Genomic DNA, 14,165 nt, shown 5'->3' on the forward strand with positions numbered 1-14,165 from the left:
ACCTTAGCTGAACCTGAACGGAGAAATCACACTTGCTCCCCGAGATGTCCCTGGGGATGGAGATGGAGAGGTGGAAAGAAAAACAAGAGGAGAGGTCAAGACAAAAGAAAGATGTAGAGGGAGAAGGAAGGGGGGAGAAAAGGAGAGTGAGAATGGATAGAAACAGGGAGCGAGAGGGAGAATTAAAAGGGGAGAGAACGATAGGGAGAGAGAGAGAGAGAGAGAGAGAGAGAGACAGAGACAGACAGAGACAGAGAGAGAGAGACAGAGACAGAGACAGAGAGAGAGAGAGAGAGAGAGAGAGAGAGAGAGAGAGAGAGAGAGAGAGAGAGAGAGAGAGACTGTCAAGAGAATGGGAGTCAGGTTTCATGCCAGCCTTGTCATAAAAGAGGCATGTTTTTTTAAACAGTGCAGTCTGGTTTGGAAAGAGAAACTAAACAGTTTAGGCCCTGCATCCCTACGGCTGTCTACCTCTCTCCACATCCACTACATAGCACTACAACTATAGTATAGTATACTGCAGTGCACTGCTTACTGTACTCACTCCATGGGTACTGCAGTCTGTAGTATTCTACTGCAGTAAAAACTGTATTAAAAAACTGCAGTCCAAGAGCAGCATCACTACACGTCCCTAGATCAGGCGCTGCGGTGAGCAAGGGGAGGGGCTTGTGTTGCCATGACGCAGGGGAAAGGTCAGGTGTAGAGGTGCTCCGATCACCATTTTTTGGCCCGATCACCGATACCGATCACCAAAAATCTTTATCTGCCGATTACCGATCATTGCCGATCACAAAAATGATTTCCTATTTTTTTAATAGCCTATTAATTATCCTTATTGAATACCATTTCTGCCCATAAACCAATCAATCTTAATTTGCACATGTCTATTATTAGGCTATTATTATTTTTATTTTATTTTTATTTTATTTTTATTTTTTATTATTATTATTATTATTATTATTATTATTATTATTATTATTATTATTATTATCTTTCAGACTAGTGTTGGTAATACAGTCTACAGTATTAATCAATGTATACGTTATTGCATAGAATAACTAAACTATTTAAGATTGAATTGAAACTGAAACATTACATCAAATAGTCTTCCACATACGAGAAAAAAACAACCTGTCGCTTTAAATGAGCAGCCTCGTGAGGAGAGCCCCTCCCCTCTCTGTCACCGTCCACAGTTGCAGTGCTCCACTACCGTTCTGAATCTCTCTCTCAAGTTTTAACCACATCTGTCGCCGTTTGGTGTTTCAGCGACTATCAAACTAATCGACTGACTGCCAATTACAACTTTGAAAACAATAATTGACATGTTTGTGCTGACAACGTGAAGTTGTCGCGTGCTGACCGAGGCAACACAGGCACTGGCGAGTACTCAATCGCAAATTACATTGTCAGATAAACGGCGCATGGATCGGAAAATCAGATCATTGTTGATGCAGATATGGTTATGAATGGTGGAAATGAAGGGGGGAATGGCGAAAAGTTATAGACAAGCAAAGATGCCTTCTTTTGGTGCAGTTGCAGCTGTGCAGAGCCAGCGCTATATGCAGCACCAGGTGTAAAGGCAAATGGTTGCGTGAGGAATTTAATATATCTCGATCGGTTTTTTGATCGGCATGTTTTTCCGATCACCGATCAGGCTATTTTTGGCCATTATCGGCCGGTCATGATCGGCAGCCGAGCAATCGGAGTACCTCTAGTCAGGTGATACATTAACGCCAGGACAGGGGGACAAAGGGGGTTGGGCAAACTACTGTAAGCATTCAGACACACACACACACACACACACACACACACACACACACACACACACACACACACACACACACACACACACACACACACACACACACACACACACACTGCACACACACACACACACACAAAGGACACATACCTTACAAAGGACACATATCACATATACCGTACTTCAAAGTACTGCGCCAGACAGTCAAATCATACCACCACCCACATGTGCACATACACAAAATACAGACATAACCATGTATACTGTATATAGTACTTACATAGAGCCGCTGATCTGTTGGACTTGCTGTGGCGTCAGAGCGAAAGCAAAACACGTCTCCTGAAAACGCTGGTTACTGTCTGTGGCTGCAAAAAAACAGACAAGACGAAATAAAAACAGGGAGAAAAGTCAGAGATCAGAAAGACAAGGGTTTGGAACAATAACAGTGAAGTATTCATTAACTTTAAGGCGTTGCCCGTACAAATGCTTAATGGTTAAGGGTTATTTTCATTATACACACGCTCTTTTAGCCAAACACACACTTCCCTCCCCAACACTGTATTGAACATAACCCATCGGCATGCTTTTGTGTCACATGCTCTTCCTGCAGTTATTTATAGAAAGCATCGCTGAACTGCCTCCGCTGTCTGGATGAAATTTACTACATAAATAATCCTGCCATGCCCCGTCACATCAGGAAGCTGGGCAATATACTCCACTAGTACCACCTATTATATGAAACAAGAGGAATCAGAGACATTACTGTACATTGCACTGCATTCACTATTCAGTATATTATACCTTTGGGCACTTTTATTCTTAAGAAATAGGACATAAAAATACTAGCAATGTCGATTTCTCGCTCACCTCTCAAACTTTTTAAAATATATATATTTTGCCTCTCTCACACTCACTTCTTCTCTCACAGAGACATGACAACCATCCCCTCCACCTCCACCTCCACCCCTCCCCTTTCCTTTCCTTTCCTTTCCTTCCACACGAGCTGTAATAATCGTCTGCTCTAAAAATAGCCCCGTAGGAGTTGCAAAATCCAATCCTGCTTAAGTGTGGCCCTGTATGCCTCTGTAGTAGGCTGGGAGAGATAAGACAGAGCAGAGAGGTAGAGAGAGGGAGCGCTGCTACCATCAAGCTCTTCTGCCCATCCACAGGTGGCGCTATAGTCGCTACCTGGCTGCCACCAAGGTGTTGGTGTGGGCTAGCATGCACGCACGCACAGACGCAAGAAACGCCTGCACACACACAAACGACTGAATGATAAACCAAGTGACGTTTATTGGTGTGTCCTTCCGCTGTGTGTGATGGGAGGAGGCTGTAAGCTAATTAAAGCTCAGTACAGGCCGCTCATAAAGAGGAAGTGATGGAGAGGAGAGTGGAAACTAACAGCTAACAGTACACCTCCCCCCCCCCACACACACACACACACACACACACACACCCTACTGTACAACAGTGTGTGTGTGTATATCAGTAAAATAACACATACACATGGCAACAAAATGCTTGCTGAAAGCGATGACATACAACTTTCTTGACAGTAGTTGTCAAGAACAAAGTCCCTCCCTCTGACAAGTCCCTCCCTCATCGTAGCATTGTTCCGAATCGTGGATGATAAGACATTGACAGCCTTCCTCATCTGTGTGCCCAGCATTGTTTACAAGTGGTTTTATTTTTAATTTTTGGTTGGCTTATTTTTTTTTCATTTTTGGTGCTGTAATACCTACAGCGTGTAGCGCCACCTGGGCTAAACTCTGTGCATCAGTCATGTAGCCTACAGCAAAAAAGACAGATAGTGAGAACGTGAGGATGAAAGGGGCACGGTTCACCCGCAGCTGAATAAAGTTTCTACTTCAAGTTCTTCAATGTCTTTTTTCTAACATTGCCTTTGTATAAAAAGGTACTTGTGGAGAGACCAACACTGAACTAGATGCACGTCCAAGCAGAGAGAGAGCGAGCAGATTTTTTTCCTTTTTTTTAACCTCCGATAATGCACTTTTGGTATAACACCAATCCATTCTACTCGACAGACTACACAAAACTTAATCAGATTCACGCAAAAATGTTGAGAGAGAGTCAGAATGACAAAAAAAACCAAGAAAGGAGACTAAAATGGACAGGTCACAGCAGATGCACTGCATAGGCTAGTTAGCCTAATGATGGAAAGACTGACAACGACAAAAACAGTGAGAGTTGAGGATTCAGAGAGACAGCTGGACAATGAGAGGGGCAGTGGTGGACAGTAACGAAGTAAATGTAATTCGTTACTGTACTTAAGTAACATTTCCATACTTTCATACTTTACTCAAGTATTTTTATTTGGTAAGACTTTATACTTTTACTTCACTACATTTCAAAGCGAAATTTAGTACTTTCACTCCGTTACATTTACAGAAACACTCGTTCCTTACTCGTTCCTTTTTAAAAAAAAATGTTTAAGGCGATACACGGCAGGTGAATTAATTCATTTTTAATGCCCTGGTCAAATGAAATCTGAGATTTCACGCTTGTGTGAAGAAAGTGAAACTGAATCCGATTGGCAGACTCAGAGATTCGGCATTGTGATTGGTTGTAATGTGTCACGTGACAACAAGCTCTACTGTAGGCCTACAGAATTAGTTTCAGAAGGAAAGCGAGCAGAGCAAGACCACTGATGTGTCCACTGTTGCGCCTTGCGAGACGAATTGAAATAAGAAGAAACGGTACTTTAGTAACACACGGAAAGCACAGCAAAACAATAAAGCAGGCGACAATAACGTTGTTAGAGTGTAGCGTCGTATTCGTTGTGTGAGGGGGGAGAGGTTTAGCTCGTAGGCTGCACTCGCCTGACAAAGACGAAATGTGTCAGATAGGTTTCGCGTTTGAACTGAATAATCAGCGAATTGATACTTAATGTTGGCCCTACTGCTTATTTGACTTACTGTGCTATATCTGTGTTATGTCTTACAATAGAGTCACATAATTGCCGCTTTTGTAGCGTGTTGATTTCTTGAGTCAAGTACACAGGATGCCTAAACATGCTGCTTATTCCAAACCATCCAGGTGCAGGCGCACAATATAGCATTCTTTCCCCTCAATACATTGCAGTATTTTCTGAAGTAGTTTGGGATATCAATTACTTGTCTAATAGACTACCCTGTCACCAAACAAATGATTTGCTTCAACTTTATGGAAAAGAGGCTTGTGTAAAGGGTTTGTATCTTTACATGAGGATTGCCATGCCCACCATATGTTGCAAAGTGAGGCTACATGCAACATGTGTCCTTGCAACATGTATCCTTTCCCTTAAGTCAGGTCAGTAGGCTACAGTGGATATGAAAAGCACTGGCAATACCACCAAAGTGAGGTTGTAAAAAACAAGAGTAAGAAAGTTTTTTTTAAAAAGAGAAAAAAAGTGGACTTTGGCTAAATATTGGCCCAGTGATGTGCACAAGCACAAAAGGCTTTTTCATGATCAGACAGATAAGTGTTCCAATTAAGTTGTATCAAGTAGGCTATTGTAATTCATTCAATTCATCATTGGCATCTAGCAAATAGAGACCATTACAAGTATATGAAGATGTTCCTATCTTTAAAGGTAGCTTAGAATCGCAAGAAGTCTGTTTGTCCATACATAGGCCTAAGCCAACCTTAACATAACCAAACACGACATAATAATAATAATAATAATAATAATAATAATAATAATAATAATAATAATAATAATAATAAGAAGAAGAAGAAGAAGAAGAAGAAGAAGAAGAAGAAGAAGAAGAAGAAGAAGAAGAAGAAGAAGAAGAAGAAGAAGAAGAAGAAGAAGAAGAGGTCTACCAAAACCATAATTATAACAAAAATTAAACATAAAGTACTTTATTGGCTACTACTCTAACTCCTTGCTGTCACAAATAAGTAGGCCTATACTGGACTGTAGGCCTACGGCTGGGGTGGGGGTATTGTAGTAGTTGTTCTAATAGGCATATAATCAATTTCAGCCTAATCATTCTTAATATTAAAGACCCTTTCATGTGTTATTTTGGGCATGTTAGGGTCAGTAGTAAATGGTTAGAGAGGTGAAAATGAACTTCTGATGCTATAACATCCATGGACTTTCTCCACAGTGTTTCTGAGGCCTGTTATGGCCTAGTTCTAACACGTTGGTATAGCCTATGCAAATCAGGGGATATTTAATTAGATATGACCAAACTAGGCCTACAACACTTAAATATTAAAATTGCACCAAAGGCTTCATTTTTAAGTTTTTACTTTTTACTTTTAGTACTTAAGTATTTTTGACGGCAGATACTTTTGTACTTCTACTCAAGTAAAAAAGTGAGGTGAATACTTTCACTTTTACTTGAGTAGTTTTCAATGCAAGGTAACTGTACTTTTACTCAAGTACATAACTGGTGTACTTCGTCCACCACTGGAGAGGGGGAACACCGCAGGAATGAAACACACTGACACATTGTGAGGGGTTTGACAAATCCATCTTCAAACAAAGAAAAATAGATGGATACTGACAAAGAGAGAGACACGAGGGAGAGAAAAAGACGGAAAATAAACTGAACAGTGCTACCCAAGTTCAGACTAAGCTCCTTTTGAAAGAGGACAGACAGAACAAGGGAGAGGACAGAGAGAGAGAGAGAGAGAGAGAGAGAGAGAGAGAGAGAGAGAGAGAGAGAGAGAGAGAGGGAGGAGGTCACATAGGTCAGACAGACTCCCTCCGCAAAAGAAAGAAGGGAGAGCTAGAGCAAGAACAAGGACATGAAAGAGAGAGAAGGGACTGTGAAGTCAACAGGCCCTCCTACCCCCTCAGAAATGAAAATTCATCTCCATCAGACAAATAGAAGAAAAACAGAGCATGGCTAGAGAGTGAAGCCACTCCAGAAGCATTTTTCACTTTATCAGGAAGAGTAGAGAGAGGGGATAAAAAAAAGAGTGAGAAATCTTACAAAAAAGGGGGAGAGGGGGGGAGAGAGAGAGAGAGAGAGAGAGAGAGAGAGAGAGAGAGAGAGAGAGAGAGAGAGAGAGAGAGAGAGAGAGAGAGAGAGAGAGACTTTGGGGGAGGCATTCAGTAGAGGCTAGCCGCAGACCTGACGTCACCTGCATATTATTGGAAAGTGTGTGTGTGTGTGTGTGTGTGTGTGTGTGTGTGTGTGTGTGTGTGTGTGTGTGTGTGTGTGTGTGTGTGTGTGTGTGTGTGCGTGCGCACGCGCGCGCGTGTGTGAGTGTGTGAGTGTGTGAGTGTGTGTGTGTGTGTGTGTGTGTGTGTGTGTGTGTGTGAGTGTGTGAGTGTGTGAGTGTGAGAGAGAGAGAGAGAGAGAGAAAGAAAGAAAGAAAGAAAGAAAGAAAGAAAGAAAGAAAGAAAGAAAGAAAAAGAGAGTCTGTGTGTGTGAGAGAGAGAGCAAGCGAAAGAGAGTGAGAAAGAGAGAGCAAGCGAGCGAGAAAGCGAGCGAGAAAGAGAGAGTAGGTGTTTCAAACTGTTTCATGGTGACGTATGGGGACTTGTCACACACATTGGAATTAAATTACAGCCTGCACAGAGGCCTGAAGCCTCCTCCTCCGTCCTTGTGAACCTCAATAGGTCATTACAGTTACCTCAAATACTGACTAGGCCCCCTCATGATTTAATACGCACACACACGCACGCACACCCGCACACACACAGCTGGTAAATAATTCACCTTAAACGAAACTACTGCTCACTGGATATTTTCTTTTGTTTGACTATTTTATGTTAAACACTGATATGGCTGTACATGAATATCACAGTAGGTCAGCAGATTCTGAAATAGTCAAATCAGCTAGCTAAGTAGTTGGCTGCGAGTGGGTCTAGCCTCGGTCAATGCCCCAGGCCCTGAAACTGGCTGACCAATCACAATGCACAAGATTTGTCTTGAATTTTTGGATGCAAATCGGGCGGGGTTTTGGTCAGAGCATTGGCCTACAGGCACAGACACATTTTGAAAAACAACGGGTTGTTCCCATCAACAATCTTTTGATGTCTCATTGATCGGGGCCAGACTAAATATTCACATTTAGTCTGGCTTACCCGGCTACAAATCAGCCTGTCTGGCATCAATAACCATGCCACACTCAAAGTAAATAAAGTAGCACTTAAATAGTACTTAAAATAAATTACATTTCTCCCCACTGTGATGCTTGGTTTAAAGTGTAGCAGATCACCGTGACCATGTCTACATGGTCAAAGGCATTGAGTTGCCACCATGTGATTGGCCGATAAGAAAATTGTGTCAAGAAAGTTTGATTGCTGTGCCTAATACTTGTAACATGGCCAGTGAGAGAACGCACAGTCACTGAGAGATACAAACACCAAGACAACAAAAACTTGCTGTCAGACAGGCACACACAGACATTACTAACTCAACCAAACATACGCACAGACAGACAGACAGACAGACAGACAGACAGTCACTCTGTAGCGTACCCAGGCTGGTGGGCTTGATGAGCTCGTCGAGCAGGTCGTAGAAGGGCAGCCTGGTGAGCTTGACGTCGGGGTGCAGCGGGTGCATGGCGGCGGGCGGCAGGTGGGGCAGGCCGCTCAGCTCGTGCTTGGTGCCCAGCAGGGAGACGGGCAGCAGGGGCGAGGGGGCGCCGTGCCCGTCGAAGGCCAGCTGCGCCAGGCCTGGGGGCAGGGAGCCGGGGGCGGCCGCGGGGCTGGGGGTGGCCGTGGAGCCCACGCCGGGCACTAGGTGTGCCCCGATTCCCACCCCGGGCAGCGCCAGGTCCACAGGGGATACCAGCTTGGAGGGGAAGCGCCGCCGGTACAGCTCCTTGATCTTCACCTGGAGGGGTGAGACAGTTAGTCAAGATAGATGGAGGAGGTAGGCTGCCAACTCTCTCACAAAAAAAAAAAAACCTGACGCTGATATTTGTAGGGGGGACGACTGACTTGCACAGCGGGACATTCCAGTATAGGAATTAGAGGTGCTCCGATCACCATTTTTTGGCCCGATCACCGATACCGATCACCAAAAATCTTTATCTGCCGATCACCGATCATTGCCGATCACAGAAATTATTTCCTATTTTTTTAATAGCCTATTAATTATCCTTATTGAATATTTCTGCCCATAAACCAATCAATCTTAATTTGCACATGTCGCTTTCACAATGTAGCCTAGGCCTATTATTAGGCTATTACTATTATGATTATTATTATTATTATTATTATTATTATTATCTTTCAGCTCTTTCAGACTAGTGTTGGTAATATAGCCTACAAGTAAGTCTACAGTATTAATCAATTTATAAGTTATTGCATATAATTACTAAACTATTTAAGATTGAATTGAAACTGAAACATTACATCAATTTATAAGTTATTGCATATAATTACTTAACTATTTGAAATTGAATTGAAGCTCAGACACCTGGATCTCAGTCTCTCGTCTTCTGCATACGAGAAAAAACCCTGTCGCTTTAAATGAGCAGCCTCGTGAGGAGAGCCCCTCCCCTCTCTGTCACTCACTGTCCACAGCTGCAGTGCTCCGCGACCGTTCTGCTCTCTCCCTCTCACTTCTGTCGCCGTTTGGCGTTTCAGCGACTATCAAACTAATCGACTGACTGTCAATTACAACTTTGAAAACAATAACGTTGGCATGCTTGTGCGGACAACGTGAACTTGTCGCGCGCTGACCGAGGCAACTACACAGGTTATAACGTAAAATGGCGAGAAGTAGGCCTAGTCTATCGCAAATTACATTGTGACTGAAACACTTGAGATTCTACATACACAAAACAAGAAAAAAAAACTTCACTTGAAAGAACAGGGAACACGCACAACACAGCGTGTCTGCGAGGAAAGCTCTTTCTCTGTAACACTGTCATAGAATGTAGAATTCCCTGCACAGACTCATTGAGTTTCACCGTCCATTCTCCCTAGTTGCTGTTTGGTGTTGCAGCGACTACAAAACTAATGACCTGGCTGTCCATTAGGCTACAACTTTAAAAACAATACAGTTGATGATTGTTTTGGAAACGTTTAGTTGTTGCGTGCTGACAGGCTGTAACTCAAAATAGTGAACATGGCGAGACTGACACGTCATTCACAAATTACAAGCGTCATGTAAACTGCGCATGGATCGGAAAATCAGATCATTGTTGATGCAGATATGATTATAAATGGTGAAAATGAAGGAGGGAATTCCAAAAAGTTAAAGACAAGTAAAGATGCCTTATTTTGGTGCAGCAGCTGTGCAGAGCCAGCACCTAGGCTACATGCAGGCAGCGCCAGGTGTAAAGGCGAAATGGTTGCGTGAGGAATTTAATATCTCTGGATCGGTTTTTTGATCGGCATGTTTTTCCGATCACCGATCAGGCTATTTTTGGCCATTATCGGCCGAGCATGATCGGCTGCCGAGCAATCGGAGCACCTCTAATAGGAATACAATGTTTTTATTATTATTTTAGCTTTATTAGGACAGGACAGTGAAGAATGAGCGGAGGAGAGAGACGGGGGGAGATCGGGAATCGATCCCGGGTCCCCAGCGTAACAGTGCCCTACCGTTTGAGCCACGGCAGGGCCAGAATACAAATGTAACTTGTGTAACATAATATAATGTAAATGTAGTATAGTAGAGTAACGCGATGCAGCGCGAGGGGAAACCTTTACCTGTACTGCAGGGCTGACGCCGGCCTTGACCAGATGCAGGGCCTTGGTTAGCAGCTCGTGCTTGCGGCCGTGCTTATTGCGGCCCGCGTAGCCCAGTAAGACCTGGAGCTCCGAGACCCGCAGGCTCATCACCATTTGCTGAACAGAGGGGGAGAGAGAGCAAGAGAGAGAGAGCGAGAGCGAGCGAGCGAGCGAGCGAGAGAGAGAGAGAGAGAAAAAAAGAGGAAAAAAGACAGTCAGACGCATTTTCTAGTCAGGAAATAAATGATATCAAATAAGTAAACACTTCTGGTGAATATGCCACACATACAACAAGTAATGCAATGGTACACTACACGCTTAACCACCACACTAGGCTTACAGTGCCTACCAACATCTGCCTGCCTGGCAAACAGGGATACGCATCCATGAGGCAGCCATTCACAAATGCATAAGCTTAGTTCATGTTCATGATCAAACAGGACCAAAGGAAAACATCCTTGACTAGAGCCATGTGTAGCCTAGCCGGTTGCAGAACACAGAAAACAAGTCACAGAGTCCATTCATTGCTGACGATAGAGAGTAGGGCTGCAACGATTAGTTGACTAATCGTGACTAATCGACTATAAAAATGTGTCGACAAGAATTTTCATTGTCGACTAATCGTTTCACTTAATTCAATGCTGTTTTACTTACTTAACTAGTGCTTTATTACTTTATTGAAACCTAAAATTGCCCAGCACATATGAATTGGACGTTGTATCTTGGAGTAAATAAGCTACTATCATGATTTAAAGCTCATTGTGAGCTGTAAGAATTGTTTCACTTCCCTGCGCTAGAGGCCGGGAAGGTTTGTCGAGTCGTTAGTTGCAGCCCTAATAGAGAGTCCTGACTGCAGAGGTCCACTGACACTGCAAGCATGACTACAGACAGACAGCACCGAAGTAGTTTCAGTGTCCTGACTTTAATGTGCATTTTGTGTGTGGAGCACACACAGACAGTGCAGTGGATGCAGTTTCAATCTCCGACAGGCTGGCTGGCCAGAAAACCAAGCCGAAACCACCGAAACGACCTCAACTCACACATGGATAAATTTAGGGTGATTTCTGAAAGAGATGTTTTTAGAAGGGCGTGAGAAACCGGCATCTGGGGTTTGTCAGTTTGTCTTCAAACTGATGCATCGGAGACACTGTATACTTCCCTCCTGCTTGACAAGAGAGATGGTTTTGGAGACCTGTATATTTGTGCATCAACCTCTCAGCAACACAGCAGTGGACATTTCATGTGCTTATGGCACTCCTAACATATCAGCAGCCTATGCCTGCTACTTGCTGATGTTCCAGCTCCTGATAACGAGCTTGAAAAAATGCTAAAATATCCAATCATCTAGACAAGCAATAGCCAGTGTTAGGGAAGTTGCTTAAGCTTTTCTCCATCTGGGGAAGCTATAAAAGAGGAGAAGAAAGGTGAACAAAGCACAAGAGCAGACCTCACACAACCTCTGACCGAAAGTCAGAAAAACAAAAGGACAAAAACAGGTGTACTGGTAAAGTGATGGGGGACTTTGAGCAACAGACAGGCAATGGTGGAAGAGAAGAGCATGGAGAGAGAATAATCCAGTCCAGACAGTGACTGTTGTTCACGCCAATCAATCAAAGGCCTCTTTTCTTCAAGTGTTCTGAACTGACCGAAAGGAATTGATTTCTTTTGTCAGCTGCGAGCATCCCTTGACAATGACAGCATCACCATGTAAGCTATGCTGCAGAGAGACATGGGCAACACTGGAGTGCAAAGAAACTTAAATTCCTAGTACAAACCCTCTTTTGTGTGTGTGTGTGTGTGTGTGTGTGTGTGTGTGTGTGTGTGTGTGTGTGTGTGTGTGTGTGTGTGTGTGTGTGTGTGTGTGTGTGTGTGTGTGTGTGTGTGTGTGTGTGTGTGTGGACTAAATGGAACACCACGTCCACAGCCCCGAAGACTACCTCTGTATGAGAACCGAAAGGTCACAAATACAACACCCCTTACCCCTAGCACAGATGCTGTCAAGTAGGCCTACAACACTTGAAGTTACCTGTGTGTACTGGACACACATGATGACTCACAGTGGAAAAACACAGAATGGGGCTGAAAAGGGGAGATGAGGAGGAGAGGGAGCAGGGAGGGATTATGTGGAGGAGTGGAGAAACGTGAGGAGGTAAACAGGCAGGGTGGTCAAGGGTGCTTTTTTGTCAGAAATACCATTTTGCCCACTGACAAGAAAGAAGAGGAGGCGAAACCAAGATGTTTGTTAGTCTGTTAAGACACTAATGAGGTAACTGCTTGATAAAAGACCTGAAGCTCCACTTTGACGTGTGTGTGTGTGTGTGTGTGTGTGTGTGTGTGTGTGTGTGTGTGTGTGTGTGTGTGTGTGTGTGTGTGTGTGTGTGTGTGTGTGTGTGTGTGTGTGTGTGTGTGTGTGTGTGGTGTACCCGCTCTGGCACAGTAGAGTACAGCGTGTGGTGGGGTTGCAATGTAATGTGCAGGCAGCAGGGAAGGTAAACAAACGTTATTGTCACTCTGGCTGGCTCCAATGCTCAGTCTTGATAGTGGAGGATCCAGAGCAGTCATTGGCTCTCGAAGACCCAAGCTACTGCTGCAGCCACACATTTGTTTTTCATTTCATAAGTTAACATCTTAATACTCAGGGTTGAATTAGGGGTGTGGGGTTGATGGGATGAGATGAAAAAACTGGAGGGACAGAGGAAGGGAACAACAATGGACAGAACAGAGGGGGTGTGAATTACAAACGGCAACAACAAAGAAAGGACAAAGAAGAAAAAGAAAGGATTTTTTTTTAAAAGGCAAAAATGAACAAAAGGCAAGAACAAAAGAATTCAGTGCATCATTGGAAAGGGGAATGTGAAGCAGGAGTGACAGATAACAAGTGGGGAGGAGAGGCAAAGTAAAGTTCATATGAAAAGCAGTAGCCTACTCCACATGGTGACAGTGAAAGAGCAAGGAGTGAATTTATATGCCAAAAAAAACAAGTGATTGAAAGGAAAGTGTGAAACACTACACAACACATGAGAGACGGGGCAAAAATCACTAATGTTTACATGCTTATCTCGATCATATTGAGGAGAGGGTAGGACTGTTCACGGCATTGGGTGAAGTGAAAACCCGGATATTGGTATATATCTGGACGTGAAGTGAAAGGCCCAATAACAGCCATCGTGATCAAGACTGTGACTAGAAACAAAGACACTGAAGAGTGAAGATAGACAGTACAGGTGAAGAGGTGAAGAGCCCGTCACAGGTGCGTTTGGCCTGTTTGGCCTACTAGATGACAGGTGCGACACGACAACTGACAGCAATCACGACAGGGGAAGAGAGGCAGAGTGATGGAGGTGAAGGGGTGGAAGGATAAACTATACAGGGGAGATAAAGACACAGATAGAGGATGAGCGACAGAGGAAGAGGATAGGGAAGAAGAGGTAAAGAACGAAGGGGAGGGAGAGAAACACAGTGTTTGACATGGAATGAGTACAAATATCTAGTAGGTAGACTGTATGAGTGTGAGAGAAAGAGTGGGAGAAGAGATGGTTATAGGGTTAGGTAAGGAGAGAGAGAGAGAGAGAGGGGGAGGTCTGGGCCAGGGGTCTTTAGAAAACAAAAGCTGTGTGGAGCTCCGGGGAAAACAAGCGAGCCGCAGACGAGAGCGACTCGCATTACATTACTCTCCCTAGTGGAGAGCCAAACTCTCAACACACACACACACACACACGCTATACTGCTATACAAACACTGTCATCAACTACT

The 14,165-nt window shown here is 43.8% G+C and overlaps 1 protein-coding gene across 1 annotated transcript in view; it reads right to left on the reverse strand.

The window, feature by feature from the left end:
- pias1b (protein inhibitor of activated STAT, 1b) overlaps positions 1-14,165 on the reverse strand; it is a 44,569-nt gene that overhangs the window by 13,031 nt on the left and 17,373 nt on the right. The window contains exons 2-5 of the mRNA XM_063196527.1: positions 10,392-10,529; positions 8,205-8,562; positions 2,043-2,127; positions 3-50 (exon numbers count right to left, since the gene is read on the reverse strand). Of these exons, the coding sequence (XP_063052597.1) occupies positions 3-50; positions 2,043-2,127; positions 8,205-8,562; positions 10,392-10,529 (629 nt within the window). The remainder of the gene's footprint in view (positions 1-2; positions 51-2,042; positions 2,128-8,204; positions 8,563-10,391; positions 10,530-14,165) is intronic.

The sequence above is a fragment of the Engraulis encrasicolus genome, chromosome 4 (genome assembly GCF_034702125.1).
Source record: "Engraulis encrasicolus isolate BLACKSEA-1 chromosome 4, IST_EnEncr_1.0, whole genome shotgun sequence".
NCBI classification, from domain to species: domain Eukaryota; kingdom Metazoa; phylum Chordata; class Actinopteri; order Clupeiformes; family Engraulidae; genus Engraulis; species Engraulis encrasicolus.